This window comes from Bidens hawaiensis, unplaced genomic scaffold (assembly GCF_021521415.1).
Source record: "Bidens hawaiensis isolate Kalapana, Puna unplaced genomic scaffold, B.hawaiensis_p1.1 tig00016054_1, whole genome shotgun sequence".
Classification (NCBI taxonomy): domain Eukaryota; kingdom Viridiplantae; phylum Streptophyta; class Magnoliopsida; order Asterales; family Asteraceae; genus Bidens; species Bidens hawaiensis.
This window is the reverse complement of record NW_027492458.1, coordinates 123,387-144,494: the sequence shown is the minus strand read 5'-3', so window position 1 is coordinate 144,494 and position 21,108 is coordinate 123,387. Positions and strand designations below refer to the sequence as shown.

Here is a 21,108-nt window from a genome sequence, read left to right as displayed (position 1 = left end):
TAATAGAAGATAGATAATAGATTATGATTAAATATTCAAATGTCATGGTTTCTTGTTATATATTCAAACTGTAAGGTTATTATTTCTCACAAGTTGGTTTTATTATATGAAACAAGTGTTATATCTATTTTTGTTGTTTAGTCAGCAAGAAAAAGTCATAGAATTGCAAAGAATAAGGCATATTACAAGTCCTACACTGTAATGCACACGGTTTTCGTAGTGTAAAATGTGTTGGTGATCTATATTATGTGTATGATATTGTAAGTTCATAGTTTAAACTGTGTAAGTAATATGTATTTTGTGTAGGCCTATGTAAGTTCATGTGGTCTGATTATGTGTAGGACTATGTGAGTTAATGTGTAGGTTAGTACCTATTTTGTGTAGAATTGTGTATTCATATGGTAAGTGTGTAGGTAAACTATAAATAATGCAGGCCTATGCAAGTTCTTGTGTGATAATGTGTAGGACTTGTTTCTCTTATATGACTTTTAGTGTATGTGTATGTGTTGCTTTAAAAGTGTAATGAAATACATTCGATTGTAGGGATATATTGATTCGGTTTGTGTAGCCTGATTAATTTAGTGTAATTATTTGTTATTGTATCTTTGTATAAATACCCCTACACAGCCACTAAAGAAATCTCAGAGTTCCTACACAATACATTATGAATAATATGATGATTCATGTAGGATATTAAGAAGTGTAGAATATGTGTAGGTAGTTTATTCATGTTTCTTACAATGACGAGTCGCAACCAAGAATTGACAACTTGTTATATTAAAGTTTAATGTTTTTTAAATTTTGATTTTTATTATTGAAGAAATAGAATGATGGAATTTTGATATTCAGGTGTTACTAAGCAATAGGGGGAGCCTCAAGTCAGACATAAACACTAAGAATAATCAGATAACATGGAACTTCTCAATTCGGAGTGACTGTTTTTTTGATGAAGGAAAATGCAGAGATTGGCTAGTTTGTTATTGGTTTTGACCTGCTTATGAGACATAGTGTTTGGCATTATCCTATTAATAATTGGTTTCTTGGTTTTGTATTGTTATTGTGAGTGCATGTTTTTTTTTTTAATTATGGTTAAATCACGTTCTTGATATAAATGATTGTTTAATAATTGATATATAAACGATTGTTTAATAATTAATATATAAACTGAGTGGCAGTCTAAGTAATATGTAAATTTCTTTATATGTGACAATTCATCTAAGACATCTTTATTAGTAAAAAGTAAAATGAGTTTAACAAGTAGATTTTGATTGAATAGGAAACTGGCATAATTAAATTTGATAAAATAAAGACAAGATAGTGATGTACGTTGATTTGATTATGTATTGGAAATTTGAAAGATATCATCAGGTAAAAAAGATAATATTCGAATTACAAAATAAAAAAACAATAAGGATATAATCATATAGAGAGATGATTAGATGGAAAATAATTATTTGTAACTTGACTTACCAAATATAAGAAAATATATCTTTTACTATAATGCGCTTATCGTTAAATAAATGATAAAACAAAAGAAAATTTGTGATTGGATGGATTTATTATTAGAAACTAATAATGTAAAACAACCCACACAATACGAAGGATAAAAGCTAATATAAATATACCGGGAACTTCACGGTTGATAACCACTACCCCATTTGATAGCCAAATAACCACTATTATGGCCTTTGATAAAGGAAAGGCTTTGGATCTCCATAGCATGTTTGAATAGAATGATAAATCCGAAAGCAATAATGTTGCCGGTTGTCGAGACGTTTAATCAAACTTAAATGTTTTTACGGTTGGTTGTGTTTCACTTGGATATCAATGAAAAACCATGCGGGTTTCTAAACCATACATTTGGATCATCTCTAAGCAACTGAGCCACTCTGTCTTCATGCTTGTCTCGGGGTTGTATCACACCTAATGTGACACCCGGCATTTTCAGGTTAACATAAACTTCGTTATCTCAAACATTTGCATTTCACATGATTAGAATTAATTAAATGTGTCGGTTATTGTAAAACATTCGCGTATGCTAATTTGGAGAATTACCAAATCACACTATTCTTACTCCAAACATTGGTGAACATTAAGAAAAAAATATCTCGAACATAAAAACATTAATATAATTGTGTGGAATAATATGATCAGTTGATTTCATGATTAATTGTTATTTGATTCTCGTAATTACGAAATAATATGCGGTTTTTGTGTTTTAGCGTTTTATAAAAAGACTATTTATAAAACAACTGATGAGTTATATTTTTATAAACATTGGGTTACTGTTTTTAACTAAAAAGATTGCTAGTAGGCTTATTTGAGTTATCTAATTAAGAGTCCATTAAGAAGCTCATAAAGTCCACAAGGAAGCTCATTAGTACTAGGGTTGTTCACGAACCGAACTAAACCGAACGCAGGCATGCTCATATTTGGTTTGGTTTGAAATCGAGCCGAACCGAGCGGCTTGAATTTAAAGAAACGAGTGATATGTTTATGTTTGAACTTGGTTTGCTTTTAAATCGAGCGGCTTGGTTCGGCTTGGTTTTGCTTGGTTTCGTACAAAGTTTTCAATTTTAAAATTCTAAAACTCCTTATTGTCATTAATTCAAAACTTGTAACTAAAAAAAAGTATAGAGTTTCAACTCTAAAATGTCTAAAACTCAAAATTAGCAATAAAACATACATAATAAGTTCAACGAATATACATGGTCGATATTTTCTCCTAACAATATAAAAAATAGTTCATGTATCAAGTGTGACGAGAACCAGTAGCTAGTTTTTCAAATGTGTAATCGTAGTACTAAATGGCAAAATGACAGAAAAGTTTATGAAAAAGTGAAATTGTGGAAGTATTGAACATGTAGCTAGGGTTTAAAATAAACTTTGAAGTCAACACAAAAGTGGGAAATTTAAAAATCCTTAAAATTTTGTATATTTTTATATAAATATATATTGTATATAAATTTTAAACTAAAAAATAATTCGAGCAAAACAAACCGAACCGAACCGAGCGAAACTTTGCTCGTGCTTGGCTTGTTTTCAAATCGTACTGATCCGATCGGCTCATTTCCAAATCACGCGGGAATCGAACGAGTATTTTTCGAGTGAGCGACGAACGAGCGGCAAGCGGTTTGGACAGCCTAATTATCACTCCATTAAGCAAATGGACAAAAATTAAAACCCAACGTCGCCATACATCATTAGAACTGCATTTTCTGATGTATCATTCACCATTAAAGATTCAACACCACATACTTCTTTTATTCAGCACTGCATACACCCAAATGAAATAAACATACATGGAGTATATCAAATCGAACACCGATTATAAGGAACTTGTACACTAGTTTTCTCTGTGGCTGTCATAGTTTAAATTTAGTCCTTCGTGATATGACTAATACGTGTAATAAGGCTAGTTGTTTTTTGGAGTCGAGCACGCATTACATATTTATCATACCTAAAAGGTGGGAAATAGCACAAGATCATACAACTTACCTTCTAAGTTTTAAACCATTATCACAAACACGTCAGGAAAGTAGCATAGAAAGTGTAAATGCAACTAAATACCGCAATAAACAGAGAAACATGTGAATAAAACTATTCATATAACAAAAGGTTCATATCTTTTTGGTCACGGCAACAACCGAAAATAAAGAATGTACGAATCTTAACAATGAGGCCTTCTGCTCACTCTGCCAAAACATATTGTGTTCTCACCGCGAATACTAAAAAAACATATATTTGAAAACACAACATTAACTTTCGTTACCAGAAAGATCTATTGGTTGACTTTGATTTTGGCCCTTAAACCCTTCTAGTACCAAGTTGCATCTGTTCATTGCCTTATTATCAAGAAGACCGTGTTGCCACAGCTTAATCATGAATACACGCCAACCCCTGCCACAATTTACAGATTACGCATTGTTATCTTAAACTCATACCTGAAGTAAATAGTATATTTATTCGAGTAAACATTATCTTAAATTCAAAACTGAATCGAGTTGATCGGGTTTGGATACCAGCGTAATGATGGGGTCTGGATAATTTCTTTTCCATGTTGGGTTGAAAACGCCTCGCAGGCCCATGGAACATGTGCGTCCGCCAGCACCCTAACACCATAAAAACAAACGAGTTTAAAACTAAAAACATTAAACATATACATTAAAATATTACATAATATATAACTAACAATATAAGTAGAAAGTTGAATTACCCTTGCTTTCTCTTAAAGGAGTTCCAGAGATGCATTATTTTTTTCTCGGGTGGGGTGACATCGATAAAGTCGTCTAGCATCTGAAATGTATAAATGCTATTAGTATTTGTTAGTTTGTTACAAGCTCAAACATAACATATTAACACACCCTTCGATCTTCCAGATCAGCAACATCATCATCGACCTCATCCTCACTATCTTCGTCCCAAGCACATACTTTAGCGCCATTGGCTAAATGTAGACGGTTTAGAAAGAAAACATATTAGATTATAGATAGTGATGGTGAGTTGTAAAGTTGTTTACAGGGAAATATGTAACCTGGCCGGTGTGAGAATGAAAGAAACTGCCTTTCTGCAACAGGGTTTTGCTGCAAAGCAAAAAAAAGGTATTTAAAGTTCCACAAAATGTTTGAAAAATGGTTGAAATTATCCAACATACTTTCTAGGGTCGGAGCGTTCGATCGATAACTTTCTGCTTTTTGCAAACTGCAGAACTGTGGGTGGTGCAATGGTGCTGGTTCCGGGTCTTGATTGTGGAGTGGATTCTCATCCAGAAGATGAGATGCCAGCAGCAGGACGTGAGACAACGACAGCATTAGGACTCTGTATTTCACAATCCATTGGCTCGTCAACACCTGAAAATTCATAAGAAACAGAAAAGACAAATCAATATTTTAACATTTTCACAAGAAACTAACAAAAAAAAATGAAATTCGAAAGTGAAATTACCAAGAGGAGCTGCAGGGACATCTAAAGGCAATTTAAGTCGACTCACTCGATTTGGGTTTTGACTTCGTCTCTCTGACTTGCTGCTTTTCAAGGGCTTACGGCTGTGTAAATTGGAGTTACATATATATTAGTTAAATGCATTTCTGGGTATTAATTAAGAAGTAAAAACTTTAGAGAACAAAAGCGAGTAACTTGCCAAAAAGAATACGACTGTTGTCTAGGATCAATCATTTGGCCAAAGCTCTGCATTTCAGAAGAACAGAGACTTAATAAGAATAAAAAATAGAATTAGTTTATAAAACATTGAAATTGGTATTTTAGACAGTACTATGAGCCCCTCGGGAGTAAATGCATCTTTTGTAGGAGATATAATCACAGCCTGATAATTGTCATCAACCTAAACAGCATTATAAGGGTAAGCACTCTTGTTCAAGATTTAAACTAAAAACTCCGTGAGATTTATGAAATTAACCAACCCAGAACTCGTAGTTAAAAAGATCATGATACGCAGGTAAGTGATATCTAAGTCCCTGAAAGACATCAAGGTATACACATCAATATCATCATTATTCAGTTATAATGTGTAGAAAAAAAAAGGAAAATTAGAACCATATTTACCTTGTAGCTTGCACATTTTAACAAGCAAATCGGACAACAATAATCTTCAGTAACTGCAAAAACAAAAGGAAGATCCTCAAACTCAAATGCAGAGATGCAAAAGAAATTATATTTAGTAACATGACGCAGCAAAATGATATTATATTCAGAGATTGCAACCAGTAAACATGAGGTACCTTCGCTCTTGTGCAGCATATTGTTGTAGTATTTGTAGTTGAAGATAACATTTCCTGTCCTTAGCCTGACAACAAAATCATAACAAACTGTAGTTTCAATTCAAGAGCTACAAATGGTGATAAAAAGAAATAGTAGCAGCAGCATAACTACCTTATGACCTGAGACAGCTTATCAGCGGGGATGTTGTTGTATGAATGTAAGTCGTACCGCGTTAAATCTTGAGCCCCAAGCTCTTCTGCAGTTATACTAACCGGTACTTGCTGCAATATGCTCTGTGGTAACCATTAAATGACAGTCATTAAATAAGTTTCAAAAAACACACCACGGAGCATTAAGTCAAGACGATACATACCACGGCTTCGGAATTACGAGGGAAATGAAAAGATATGCGCTTTTCCTCATCTAAAGAACTCAACTGCAAAATAGATCGAACACCCGTCAACTCAATTGAGGTAAATAAGCATAACAAACATTAAGCCGATCCTAGGTTTACCTTCATATAGCATGACTTCAAGCTAACAGTTGAAGTAAACTGAGCTCTCACTCCTAGACTTATGTTACGAGATTGCTCCCTTGAAAATTGAAGAAAATCAATTGGAATCTTCCCCATCAAACAATAACCTTCATATGCTGCCAAGCATGAACAAATAACAGATAAGAAACTGAGAACCGAAGATCATATATGCCGATGATATCAATTATATGAAGCATATCTTACAGGGAGTAAACATATGATCCTTCGTTAGATCAATCGCTGTTGGATTTATTACATCGGCTGCAAAATTCATAGATGTTAACAACTAAATCAAAACAAATGAACATAATATTCTTCTGAATACAATCAAACTAGGTAACATGGCATACCACAGCTAACCAAAAGCAAAGCAAGAGAACCAGATTTGATTTCCATTGCTAATTTATTGATTTCGGGAAGAACAAATTTGGCTCGAGGTGAAGCCACTGTCTGAGCCCCTCTATAAGCAGGCAGCTTGCAGGCACGGTTAAACCGATAAGAACTAGATCGCGGCGTCTAGAAATTAGACAGAAATTGTACACATGGCGTTAGAGAAATGAGTTAGAAAGATACTAATAAAATAGTTAACACACGCCCACACACACACATATATATATATATGTGTGTGTGTGTGTGTACATGAAAAAAACTACCTCCCCATTTGGTGTAAGCACTGGTCTTGCCAACAGTATATACAATGAAAAAAGGGACTGTGTTTGTCGTCCACCATCCAGAGGTCTATTTATAGATACTAATATTTGTAACCTAGATAAAAACACAAGCAAATCAACAAAGAGTGATCATGTACAGTGTATATCAACAGTGAATAAAATGATTAGTGGAAATGGCTGTGAGAGTATATGGTATCCTTTACCTTTTCTTGTGCTTGTCTTTTAACTTGTAGCTCAAACATCTTGTTAGAAACGATGGCTGCATGAAAATCATACTAATAATTAATCAAGCTCTTCATGTGCCACTGCAATCATCTTTTGTAATAAAAAAATGTTACTTAAAGAAAGGGCAAATTTAAGTCAATAACAAAAATACATTTTACTAGCTCAGTGTTTAAGAACATTGTAGAATTCTAAAAGCGGGCAATAACGCGCGAGGCTTTCCTCAGCGGCTCTTTGTTCTTCTTCAGATAAATGAACCCGGAGATCTGAGTCTCTAGAGTAACTGCAAACAAAAGCAAAATACAACTTGCATCAATTGATATAATTCTCAAGCAATATAATGTAATCTTTACAATGCGCAACTACTTGAAAGGATAGTAAGAAGCTTACTACTTCATTTGACGTATTGTGTCAAATAAGTGATTTGTAACTTCAATTCTAAAGAATATAATATTATGACACACACGAATTGGATATCATAGCATCTAAAGGAACGCTATGTGTCCGGATAAATAGCCTAAATGCAAGATAAACGTACTTGGCTTCACGAGAAACTAAAGGTATGCCTGGCATTCTTCGGGGACTCCAAACCACTAAAGCTAAAGCATTGGTTTCTTCATATATCTGGGGTTGCGACTCTTCAGGGTCACTTCGGTCACTTCGGGCCCTTGCCAACCTGTGCAATAAATAAATGTAAAAGTTATAAAGATGTAGATAAAAGGCGCAATCAGCATCTCACATCATGCAGTTCATCGCCATGTAACGTAACATTGATATTCACTGCCTCCAAGATTAGATAATTACTATATCATTGCGATTTTTTAGCATATCAATCTTCAACTCAAATGTTAAACAGTTAGAAGTCTTTTTACATATATTATTAATATGTCACACAGGCATGCACATAAGACATGCAGATCCAAATCTACCTTACAAATGTGTGATGGGTGTTAGGCATCACACAACCATCTACAATCTACAAATATGTCAACAATACACTCAGTCAATATACCAACTGAATCAAAAAGTAGACACCAAATACTATATTAGTATATTACTATCACACCACCACGAAATGTACCCCACAAGTGGCTACCTCAAAAAATGTGTGTCACAACACATGCAAACATATCATAAATAAAGCTAACCATAAAGTATCAAAATCAATTGATGGACATGACCCTAGTATCCCGAACATAATATGTCCCATGGGACCATGACCTTCAAAGAGTTCAGAGATTGAATGCTCGTATCCAATTTCTTACTTCCTCATTTCTAGAACATATATTAGCTCAATTTTCCATTAAACGCATAATAACCAAATTACCTTCTAAGAAGTTCAAATTTAAGCACAGTTTAACAAAACTTACTGTGGAACCCAGTTTAATATTTAAAAGACACGGCCTAACACCAACATAATTACACAAATCAAATATCAAACATATAGAACATACTGAACAGAGTTACAGAATACAAATTCATATATACAAATCATGTGGTGTATCACTGAATGAATTATGAATGTACATTTGAGAATGCAACATTTTATGCAATGGTCGTCGATTTTTAGAGGTTACAACAATTCTGATGACAACAAAAAAGAAGAATACTTTATACATCTTAAAAGACTTTTGAGAAACACCCATTCAAATGGCATGTTTGAACGACTTCATCATGGTTCTAAAAGATCAAGAATCAGCTAAAAACACACAACAGATTTTGTACTAATATCCAAAATTTGGTCTTAAGTCCTATTAAAAATTAAACCAACTTGTTAAAACATTATTTTGGAGATAATTTATTTTAGCAGTTAAAACCTTTTCAAAGTCCATGACTTACTCATTAGAAAACTATTTCTAGACATATGTTGTAGATAGCTTTGCTATGATTCCAACAAATCAAGAGTGAGCTTAACCAAAAATATAACAATTTCAAAATTAATTTCCTTGTTTAGTCTACGTTTCGACCAACTATAGAAACTCCATGTTTAGATCAATTTAGAAAGAAAATGATGGTTATTAATCTAATAATATTAATGAAAATAACATCTCAAGGACTTAAAAGACATAACTAATGCGATCCACATTACTGATTGACAGATCTGTTAAGACAAAGCTCTTTTGTCACAAACCTAGAACTGCTGTTAACATAACGCAAAGTTTAGGAAGATACATCACAGATCTCGTCTAAGAATTAATAGTCCCGCCACAAAACACAAACTTATGAGTGAAATCAAAAAGGAATTAATACATGTACAAATGAAATCAGTAAATAACTAATCGAATGAGAACAAAAGGCAGATAAACATAAAAGGAAGTAGCGCGAATTGAAAGCACGCATTGAATCGAATAAACAAAACCCATACCTCGATCTGCTTGCTGCGGTCGCCGACCGTTTTTTTCTCATATCTAATTATCCTTCAAACCCTAATTGTAGCCCTCTTCAAATGTATGATGTAGATTTTTGGGCTGCCAATATAACGCCGTATTTATATTGTACAGATTTCAATTTAGCCCTTTACATCATACTTGGTTAAAACTAAACCTCAAACTAATAAATAGTGAACTATAACCCCTCAAAGATTTTTATAAAACAATGCTTTAAACCCCTAAAAAACATGCAACACTAATTAGCCAGTGTTATAACTTACAAGATATATCTCAAAGGCAAATGATGTCATCACTAATAACAAGCTCACACTATTTTATAAATTATAATAAACAAGGCACCCCCAATTTCCCATTGCAGTAATATAATCATACAGCTCGTATACTAAATCTTACCATTATAACATTAAGCAATAACAAAGTGTGCCATTTATTCAATTCTCGTTGCAGAAATACCGATCGAAGTGCAAAAGATCAGTTTAAGACATATGCAGGGTCAATCTACAGAAGACTAAAATGAGCCTCCACGCCTAACCGTTAAATCTTTAAAGGTAAAAATTTCAGCAGAAATGATATTAAAATGTCACTTTAGGGAGGAACTGACACTCAGCACTCTTCTAGTCAACCAGCCAAGAATTGTTTACAAGGTATTATTCAATTTGATAGAAATCAATCATGTTGCATATGAAGATTGTCATTCTATCACGGTTTTTTTAGATTCAATTTCTGTTTTTTCAAATTTTTGGAAGATTTATGCTTGGACTTGTGGTTTTTTGCAAGCTTGGTAGAAACCTAGTATGTTCTTATTTAGTGTTCTGTATCGTTATGATCTATGTTATTGTTGTTCCACTTGTTATCTGTTTCCTAGACTGCTACGCCCAGGGCTCTAAACAGCCCGAACCGAACAGGACCTTGTTCATGTTCATCCATTAATCTTTTACCAAACAAACGAACGAATCATGAACAAACAACTAACCGAACAAAATGTCTTGTTCGTGTTCGTTCATTATAAAAATGAACTTTTTCACAAACGCGAATCACAAACAATGTATTATTTGATTTGGCTAACCGAGAATGGCGTTCGGTCCGGCTACCATGTTTGTGTTGGTGTTTTTTTACGAGTGCAAACAAGCCGAGCCAGAGCTTGACTAGACTCGAGCTCAGCTCGTTTAACTTACATAGAGATCGAGCTCGAGCTACGCTCGGGTTCGGCCATTTACTATTTATTAAAAAGTTATATATATTTATAATTATTTTTTCAATTATAAAATTTTATATTTAACATAATATATACATTATTTAATTATTTTTTCAAAACGTAATATATTAATTACACACACACAAACATTCATATTACAAAAATTATTATATAAATGATAGGCTCATCTAGGGTCGGGTCGATGGAGCTTTTTCACGAGCCGATCTCAGAGCATCTTCGTCTGCACCCCTATCTATATATCATTCATATTCATATGCTAGCTTTACATACAAATTAATCACATAATAACACTCATAAATATTTTTGTATTTTAGTTAATATGAATGTTGCTAAATAATAATAATAATATTAGAAACGTTGCAGATGGTTGAAGCATTTCGTCGAACACCTGGTGGATCGGCCATTATCAAACAAAAACTAACGTAACCAATAAACGAACACATTATCGAACACAATTAGTCTACTTAATGAATAATAATAATAATAATCAAGTGAATCACCAGTATGTACCTCGAACTAATTCAAAATGTAAAGTAAAATTAGGGCTCGAAATAAAGAAGGATTGGATTATTATTATTATTAATAATACCTGTGTTGAGAGAGAGTGAGAGATCAGATGTTAATAGCCCTAATAATAATAATAATAATAATAATAATTTCCGGCGAGTTTTGATTGATGATTTCTGAGACGAAGGTGAATGAATACTGATTATTATTATTATTATTATTATTATTATTATTATTATTATTATTATTGTTATGTATTTAATGAGTTTTTGTTCAAGCCCAAATTAAGTTAGTGTAACTTAACAAACTAGTAACTACACATGTACACTACAAATCTGTTTAAAAACTGAAACCGGTTCAGGTTTTGAGTTTATCGGCTCGGGTTCTTCGGATTTTAAACCTTTCATTTTAGACCTGAAACCCAACTCAAATCTCTCACGGTTTTTTCAGGTTCGGGTTTACAGGTTGGGTTAATTGGGTTTCGGGTATTTAAGAAAACAAAAGGAAAAGTAAAGAAAAGCTACACTGTGAAAACTAAAGCAACGTATTCTTCTTTACTCGTTACGTAAATAACCAAATAATACATAAATATAACCCAGTAAAACAACATATTAATATTCGATTACGGTTGTTATTAGTCGTAAATAGAATAGGCATATAAATAGTAAATAGTTGATCGACCATAATAGGTGGAATATGAACAAGTGGAATGTGTAGCGTGTTCCGTATACGGTGTACATACCTAATAATATTACCATGTTTTTAAACAGATAGTTAATTCGGTTTTCTGGGTTGACCCGAAACCTAGAAATCAGACCCAAGAACCAACCTATATTACTTCGGTTCGGGTTTGGGTTGACCTTTTCTTGGATCCGGGTTTTTTGGGTCTGGTTAGTTTGGGTTCGGGTTAAAGTTTTCACAGGTCGAGTTTCGGTAAAAGTAATAGCCCTAATTCGGGTTGGTCAAAACTAGTTTGGCCCAAACTGAATCGGGTTGGAAACAGGTTTGGAGACAAAAGTTTTTCAGTTCTATCCGAGAAGGTTTGGATCATGTTGGAACCGGTTTGTGAAAAGGAAAAAAAGGTTTTTACTTCTTTTGGCATATTTTTTTGAATATGTTCAAGTCCAAACCGCTTTCAAAGTATTAGACTACGAACAAATATACAAACTGACAAGTTGGGTCAAATTGGTTTCTTTGATGAACTGGGTCGGGTGAGAAACTGGGTTGGCGAGCCTAAACCGGTTTTTTTTACACATTTAAGTGTAACGACGGGTGTATGTTTGCTATTGAAGAAAAAGTTTAAATTGTGTAATTTGTATAGCATAGCATGTGATTGAAATGTTTGCTATTGAAGAAAAAGTTTAAATTGTGTAATTTGTATAGCATAGCGTATTTACTTTTGTTTTTTTTTTCATAACCGAATTATTAATTATAACAATCTATCTGGTTTTTCGTATCATTGCTAGTTGATATGCAAACAATTATAAATATACACTTGATAGTAAAAGATAATAAGTTTATTATATAAAAAGTTTAATAAGTTTATATAATAAATAAAAGGGAAGTGAGATAACATATTAGTTAAGTTCAAACCCGTAATTGGTCCTTAAGCAGTTGAACAGCAGCTCGATACTTCCTTGCCCTTTACTAGTAGGCACGACTAGTAATCTTTGATTTGGGTTTTGATTAGCATATGTAATCACCATTTGTTTGTTGTGAAAAACGGTTTGCGAGAAAGGGAAGGAGAGAACCAAACCTTTGAATGAGTCACGTATTTTGGTAAAGTGGTAAGGAGTCAGATAAATGATATTGATGACGGTTATGGTCTCCAAAAAAATGCCAATTAGTAGGAATTACTAACACCGAAACTTTACTTTTTAGTAAATTACATAAATAATTTATGTAGTTCAAATCTTTAAATTAATTACATAAATAGTCTTTATAAAAACTATTTTATACTATTTGCATAAATTTTAACAACAATTAGTGTTAGAATCCTTACTTGATATAATATAAATACCAAGTATAGTCATGCATTGTTTTTTCATTTCAATAAATCTTACAAACGAATAGACAAAATAACCAAATTAATTATCATAAAAGATTAAAAATATGGTTGATCATTTCATAACTAGTTTCCTATATTTGTTGCAGCCTTCTTACCTTCTTCGTGACCGGCTATTCCAAAATCACCATTCGCGTGTGACACTTCGATTTGAATTTTAGCAGAAGTATCAATATCTATATCGAATGATCTTCGTATTGGTTTTCCAGCAATTACCTCATTCTTTATTGACATGTTAACGTCTACAAATCAAAATAAGTATTGTCACGAGCTTGTTCAAATTAATTTCATTTAAGGGAGTGTGCCTGAAACCGAAAACCCGAAAAAAAAAACCAACATTTAATTTTATGTTTTTTGTAATACCGAACATTCGAAGTTGTGTTTTTAGAATTTAAGCCAACAAAGTTTCACAAATTTACAAGTTGACACCTTAAACTTTGATTTCCATTAAATTTTACTACCAAAGTTTTAGAAATTCACAAGTTAGCCCCTCAACTTTGTTAACATAAACTTTGGCCACAAAAATTTTACACTTTTAGACTTTTTCGGCAAAACTTTTAAATTCTCAACTTTAGCCACGGAACTTTTACCATAATAAACCCAACTGATACCGATCAAGTTCCTGCAACATCACCATTGCAACGCACGGTACCTTTGAACATGTAAATATGTAACGCGTTTAACATACCCCGCTATAACACACGGAAAGAAATACTTGTATAACCCAAAACTCAACCCACCCGACTCATGCACACCCCAGGATTCCAGATTAACACCATTACAACGTACTCGATCCTACACGACTAAATAATAAAACTCACCTGGATTCGAAAACAACCAAAGAACAAGCGCGCATAACAGAAGAATAAGCGGAATAATATGAACCGATTTCTCCGAAAACCGACCACGTCCTAGCTTATCCTTCTTAGGCGTGGACGGGAACGAGGACGACTCGTTTTGCGGCAATTCATTCGCTTCCAGAGCCAATGCTCGTAGCACGGGTGAGACCGCCTTCGACGTAGGCGAATGGCTGTAAATGCTGTAATATGTATCGTCTGAAACCCTGCTGGTGCTTACCGATCTAAACATTGTATTTGTTATGGAAGTTGTGTGAATAATATTATGGTTTGTGAATATGTGAATATGGAGGACTGAAATTATGGTGTATTTGTGGAAATGAGAGGATTGAATGGTCAAAAAAGTGTGGCTTGGATTTGGGTGATTGTTATATACATAATATTATACATGTGTTAGAAATTTAGTATTTAGGATTTTGAGGTTTGACTTTTGCATGGATCTCAAAATATGGTGTTTTGGAGTGTGGACAACGGTTTTGTTACTTTGTTGTGCTTTGTCATTATTAATTATTTTTGTATTAAAAATAATTGGGGAAAATTCTCATAATAGCCCATTTACAAAATGTGTTTCCAAAATTATCCTCACTAATTCAAGTTTCCAACTTTGTTCTTTTGGTATCTCGTCGCCGACGACATGATAGCGAACGTCGATGACATGATAGCAAACACCGACGATGCGTTACTAAAACAAATAGGATAACGACACGTGGCCGGAATAGGTCGTCGAAGATGTGTTCTTCGGCCCATTTAATCACAGACGATGTGTTCTTGTTAACGACATCAATGACTGGCTACCATACCTGACACCCGTGTTCACATCACCGACGACGACCTGCCGGATCTCATGGCCGGGGACTTGTTGGGTATAACATAGGGTTGACGATGTGTTATGTTGCTAACGTAGGGTAGCAGCGATGCGTTATCCACTAACGCATCGTCGACGACCTATTCCGGCCACGTGTCGTTATCCTATTTGTTTCAGTAATGCATCGTCGGTGTTCGCTATCATGTTGTGTCGTCGGCGACGAGATACCAAAGGGACAAAGTTGGAAACTTGAATTAGTGGGAATAATCTTGGAAACACATTCTCTAAATGAGCCATTATGAGAATTTTCCCAAATAATTGTGATGTAGATTAAAATAAGGTTTATAAATTATAAGTTTTAAACAGAAGCCAACACTCTCAGTCTCAGTGGTAACAACCTTTCTATTCTCCTTAGATGGACGTAAAGTTTGCCTCTAACACACTCTCTTTAGAGGTGTGCAAAGTCAGTTCGGTTATGGGGCTTAATCATAACTATAATGTAATAGTCGGTTAAGCATTGTTATGAACCTGGACGACTTGCTTACGCCCCTGCACTTTTACACTAGATGTTGAATTCAAACTATGACATATTCAAATTATTACTTTGAACAAATGTGAACAAAATGATAGATTATCCTGCAATATGTAGCTCTCTATACACTGCTCTCCAATTGTTAAAAAAAAACAGGCCTTTCGAGTCAGTAATGTATACTGGTTTATAAATATTAGTACCTGAAAAATTACATGACGAACCGTTTATATGTACATGGATATTTTTCCTCACGCAAAAGCGAACCAAAAATTAATAATTCACAAGCATTGCAGCTAGATTTGTATTTCTCGCCGCGTGTTTTAGTTTCCCCAGTGCAACAAGGCCAACCTGCCTTACTCTTTCCCTTGACAACCCCTTCCTGAAATATAATAATATATATATATATATATATATATATATATATATATATATATATATATATCAATGTGTATCAGATTAAATAATATACATAAAATAAAATAATATGTTATGTTATGTTATACCTTCTACTGATATCCTCCCAAGTAAGATATTCATTGTCCAAACCATAGTAAAGATATATGATCTCTTGTTCGCGTTCGCCTAGAGTCTTTTTAACAAGATTTCTTACTTCTTCCTGCAAAATAAGAACAAAAAAACTAACTTTAGTATCAGACAAAAGATACATTATTTTTATTTTTTTTCGTATTCGACTATTCGTATAAAGGTTATGTACCTTGAGAGCTCCTTCATCTACTCCATGCCATGGGTCGTTGTCCGGGCTATCATCTGCAATGTACTGCGAAGATTACAAAGCATATGTTAAAAAAATAAAAATAAATGAAAACAGTGATTCATTGTTTTGATTAATATTGCTTACACTATGAAGCGTATCGCCAGGAAGACCGTTTAAAGAAGGGAAAGCTTCCTTGTCAAGCGAGAACACTTTACAGACTGCCTACATGGAGATACATGCAAACGTACACGGTTAAGCACATAACAAATGAAACGAAACTGAAACTGCAGATATAAGTTCGGATAATGACCAAAATGACCTTTTTACCAACATTCCTTGACCAACACCCCCCCCCCACACCAAAAATACTCAAAATGACCACTTTCTAAACTGTCAGATCCAACTAATTAGAACTGACATCCGACGGATATATCTGACACCCCCTTCCGTTTTTGAACCAACCACATCTAGACTCGTATGCACTTAAACGGTCAGCCATGATCTATTACGTCAGGCTTCATATATATTATGTCGGGCCTCGTATATATTCTATTGGGCTTCATAACTATTCTGCCGGGCCCACCCGACGGAATAATATTACATACGGAAATGAAGCCCGACGGAATAGATATGGAGGCCTGACAAAATAGATATAAAGCCCGACAGAATAGATCAATGGCCGACCGTTTAAGTGTATACGTGTCTAGATGTGGTTGGTTCAAAAACGGAAGGGTGTCAGATAGATCCGTCGGATGTCAGTTTTAATCTGATGGATCCGACACAATTTAGAAAGTGACCATTTTGGGTATTTTTGGTTTGAGGGGGTTCGTTAAGGAATGTTGTTGGTAAAAAGGGTCATTTTGGTCATTATACCATAAGAGATTGTTAAAAGTTTTAGTACCTCAGTGGCATTTGTAACTTTCTTTCTTGACATATTCAGGCTTTCTGCAATTCTCTGTATGAAAAAATTTTAAAAATGTAAATAAAAACGCGAAAGAACATAATAAAGAAAGGCTCAAAGGCCCGAAGATAATAACTGTAACGTTAGACTTACATCAATCGATGGAGTTATTCCCTTTCTCTCTAGTTTTGCCTTTGCACTTCGTATTTCACTTAACCGTTCATGCAAATGCGTAGGCAATCTAAGTGTTTTAGAATTTTCAAAGAACGTTCTCGTGACACCCTGGCATGAAAAAATTATTATAAATAAATACTGGTTCGTTTTAAAATCTAAGAAATGTAATGTAAACTTGTAGTTCTCGACTTCTCGGTTCTCACCTGTCGAATCCACCAATAGACGTACGTAGAAATCTTGTGTCCTCTCGATGAATCATATTTCTCTATGCCTCTAAGTAGTCCTATTAAACCACCCTGCATTGTTCATATATTATATTAAATTAATTAAAAAGTAATGATTACATCGAAACAGAAGTACAGAACAAGCTGCGCCAAAATGAATATTTATATAGTTACAGATGCTAGTATTGTTAACATGTACCTGTATTAGATCAGACATATCTGCTCCCATATGTTTATATTTTTGTGCAACCGACATCACGAGACGGATGTTGCTCATTGTCAGCTTCTCTCTAGCCAAAGTGCACTCAAACTGCTTTGTTTGCAAGTCAACTTGTGAAATGTTTAGAAAATCTGCAAGTTGTTTCTCTGAAGGTTCAGTTCCCAATCTTTCCTTCAAACTGAAAATTATTCAAAGATTATTCGTCTTAACACGAGTTTTTCGTTCATATATAGGGCCGTAAACGAACACAAACAAGGCCTTGTTCATGTTTTGTTAAGGAAATAATGTGTTCACGAACATTCATTCAGGAAATGAATGTGTTCACGAACACAAATAAAATCGGCAGAGCCTAGAGATTGAGACCGATGTATTCATCAATGTGAATAATGAAAGACGGTAAACGAATCGAACGTACACGAACAAGGGCATGTTCATGTTCCTTCATTTAAATTTAAACGAACACGAACACGAACACTTAATCGAACAAATACTCATGCTCATGTTCGTTTATTTAAAAAATTGAACATTTGTGTTCGTTTGTTTAAAATCTAAATGAACATAAATGAACACATATGAACAAATGTAAATGAACACAAACAAACATAAACGAAAACACTTAAATGAACACAAATTAACAAATATAAAACCTTTTAAGTAGATGACCCATCAAGATAATATTTAATTATTTTCTATTAATACATAAACGAACATGAATGAACGAATGGAACAAGTGTTCATGTTCGTTCGTTTAATTAAACGAACATAAACGAACTTCCTTCTGAACGGTTCAAGAACAGTTCACCGAACGTTCGGTTCGTTTACAGGCCTATTCATAGACCATAAATCCTTTAATCCATAAACAAACATTTACAAATTATTATTATTATTATTATTATTATTATTATTATTATTATTATTATTATTATTATTATTATTATTATTACCTTGATTTCTCTTCCTCTAACTGCAGACCGATTTTGATCTTTTCGGATAAAGCAACAACCTCCGAATGAGTCAGCAACGCTTCGGCTTTTACGCCTTTAAGATACCCTTTTTGGTAACTTTGAAGCAGCTCTGGACTGATCATGGATCTCAAATGCTTATTTCCATTTACAGAAGACGTTTTATTCTGAGCGTTTAACCGACGTGCTCTAGCAGACACCCCTGAACCAGTAACCACCTTTTTATTATTCTTTTCTATAGTTTCGTCTCTTCTGTCGATAAACTCCATTGCTTTTCCAATAAAGATTTATGCAACAAAAGTAAAGCATCAACCGAAGACTCATGTTCGGACACTTCTTCATTCAGAAAGTCAAACCTATGAGCCCATTGATCTGTAGTACTTGAAGAGTCGATAGCTGTATCTACATGTTCTTTAACTGCTCGGGTCGAGTGAGTGTCTCGTTTGTTTACAAGACTATGACTATAGTTGGTTGACTTCTTTGAAGTTATTGAGCTTGTAGTTGGGACAAATATGAACCCGAGATTGCTGCTGCAGGATAGCTTTTCGCAGACTTCAGAGTAGTAAGATGATGAAGTTAAAAACCGTTCGCCTGCTCTTAATCCAACGACTGCATTTGTTGCCATCATATGTCACGCGAGTTGAGTTAGTAGAAATAGTACCACATAGTTTGAGGCAGTCGGTTCATGGCAATTGTAAACCGAGATGCTTGACTTCAGGTTTCTTGAAGATCGCTTAAACGTTCTGCCAATTACGAAGAGTTGAGTTACAGTTTCAGTTAGGTAGTTATTTATGTTACTCTTTTACAGTTGCTAGACTAATACAATTATACAAACATATAGGTTTATGTATATTGATAAGAAATTATACAAACATTACTTTGGTCATATTCTTTATTCTACAGAAGTTCTTAAAACAAAAATTAGAGTTGCAGACTAAGTGGAAATAACCGACTAAAATGGTAGTCTTAAAATGGCATTTTTTCGGAAAATTGAATAATAATCAGTACTTACACTTTGACCAATGATAATCCTGAATTTCATATTTGTTGCCAAGAGCAGTCCCGGTAGCATAACTATCATAGATTTTACATTTGATTTCGCTATTACGTTTCTCCATTTTGTTCATAATTATTATTGTGAGAGAAATGAAGTGAAAATCAAGCATTAATCTATGCTGATTATGCTACTGAGATTGCTCTAGGCATAATAAATGGAAGTTATGATTATCATTAGTCATAGTGTAAATAAATAAATATTGATTATTATCGAATATCGACCAACATGTGAATGTGACAATTAGGAACTTAGGATTACTAAAATCCAATTTTCCTTTATTCTTCCCTTGTAACCTAGCTACAAGATTGCATCATAATAATCATCAATGGTTGTATGCTATTAACTTATTATTACATTACTAGTAATTCACTTAAAATATTGTAACATCATACTTCAATAACATCAAAAGTCACCTTAGATATATAAACATATTTGTATTAATTAACAAACAATCAACATATATGAGATCATAAGAAGCAATTCAATTACCTTAATGGATATAGTTGCTAACTGCTAGCTGAAAAACTTGAAAGATATATATGAAAAAAGTGTGTTTAATGTGTGGTGAATATATATGTATGTATGTATACCTTTATTAATTTATAAAAAGTTATAGAATATATGAAATATGTGTGTAATAAAAATAATATTATGGGAATGGGATAGAAACTTTTGTGTGATTGGGGTGGGCCCTGATGAGACATAGGGATAACGGAGATAGTATTTTTAGTGGATTCTTGGATCACATATCCAATCTCCTCATGCTTACGTGGACTTATCGACAAGTGACATGTCATGTTTGTTATTATGTGTGTTGTGTCCTTGATTCTCAGCCATATGTTGAGATTGTCGTCGACTTTGAAGGACGTGTGGTAGCCATGTTAACCCTTTGGTAAATTTTTGGTTACGTATTTAGAGAAAGAGTCAAGTGTCATTTTAGTATACGTGGTTTGGTCAATTACGTAACTTTGGTATCTAATCTTTATTTTGTGTAAATGGCTATCTCAGTTTTAAAAAACTTGCATTTTTAGTATTTTTTCTAATCCCGTCTATTTTTTTCGTTAAGTCAGGGATAATTTGGTAAATTCGTTATTTTCTTGTAAACACTAAATGCCTAACTCATAACATCAAAATCAAAATCCTAAATCATCAAACCTCCATATAATCATAGGGTTTGAATTTTTACGATATTTTGGAATTTAGGATTAGAATTTGGATTTTGATGTGATAATTTGGGGATTTGGGGTTCACAAGATATGTTTAAAGGAAAAGAGAAAAAAAACAAAGAAAATAACAAAGTTATCAAATGATCTCTAACTTAACGGAAAAAATAGACG

General features: G+C 33.7%; 1 protein-coding gene and 1 pseudogene across 2 annotated transcripts in view; both read right to left on the bottom strand.

Annotated features, from left to right (window-relative positions):
- LOC143550565 (polycomb group protein EMBRYONIC FLOWER 2-like) overlaps positions 1–7,211 on the bottom strand; it is a 54,162-nt gene extending 46,951 nt beyond the window's left edge. The window contains exons 1-14 of the mRNA XM_077041188.1: positions 7,128–7,211; positions 6,907–7,018; positions 6,604–6,769; positions 6,458–6,514; positions 6,233–6,369; positions 6,092–6,154; positions 5,890–6,011; positions 5,739–5,803; positions 5,563–5,615; positions 5,421–5,474; positions 5,273–5,341; positions 4,945–5,187; positions 4,655–4,850; positions 4,365–4,583 (exon numbers count right to left, since the gene is read on the bottom strand). Coding sequence (XP_076897303.1) covers positions 5,095–5,187; positions 5,273–5,341; positions 5,421–5,474; positions 5,563–5,615; positions 5,739–5,803; positions 5,890–6,011; positions 6,092–6,154; positions 6,233–6,369; positions 6,458–6,514; positions 6,604–6,769; positions 6,907–7,018; positions 7,128–7,198 — 1,062 coding nt within the window. The 5' untranslated portion in view covers positions 7,199–7,211 and the 3' untranslated portion in view covers positions 4,365–4,583; positions 4,655–4,850; positions 4,945–5,094. The remainder of the gene's footprint in view (positions 1–4,364; positions 4,584–4,654; positions 4,851–4,944; positions 5,188–5,272; positions 5,342–5,420; positions 5,475–5,562; positions 5,616–5,738; positions 5,804–5,889; positions 6,012–6,091; positions 6,155–6,232; positions 6,370–6,457; positions 6,515–6,603; positions 6,770–6,906; positions 7,019–7,127) is intronic.
- Positions 7,212–15,555: 8,344 nt separating this feature from the next.
- On the bottom strand, positions 15,556–20,356 carry LOC143550564 (RNA polymerase sigma factor sigA-like; annotated as a pseudogene). Its single transcript, XR_013138341.1, has 10 exons — positions 20,261–20,356; positions 18,697–19,457; positions 17,732–17,930; positions 17,512–17,604; positions 17,288–17,416; positions 17,135–17,188; positions 16,378–16,455; positions 16,234–16,296; positions 16,022–16,134; positions 15,556–15,897 (listed from the first exon to the last, which is right to left on the bottom strand). The product of XR_013138341.1 is annotated as an RNA polymerase sigma factor sigA-like (transcript).
- Positions 20,357–21,108: the final 752 nt, after the last annotated feature.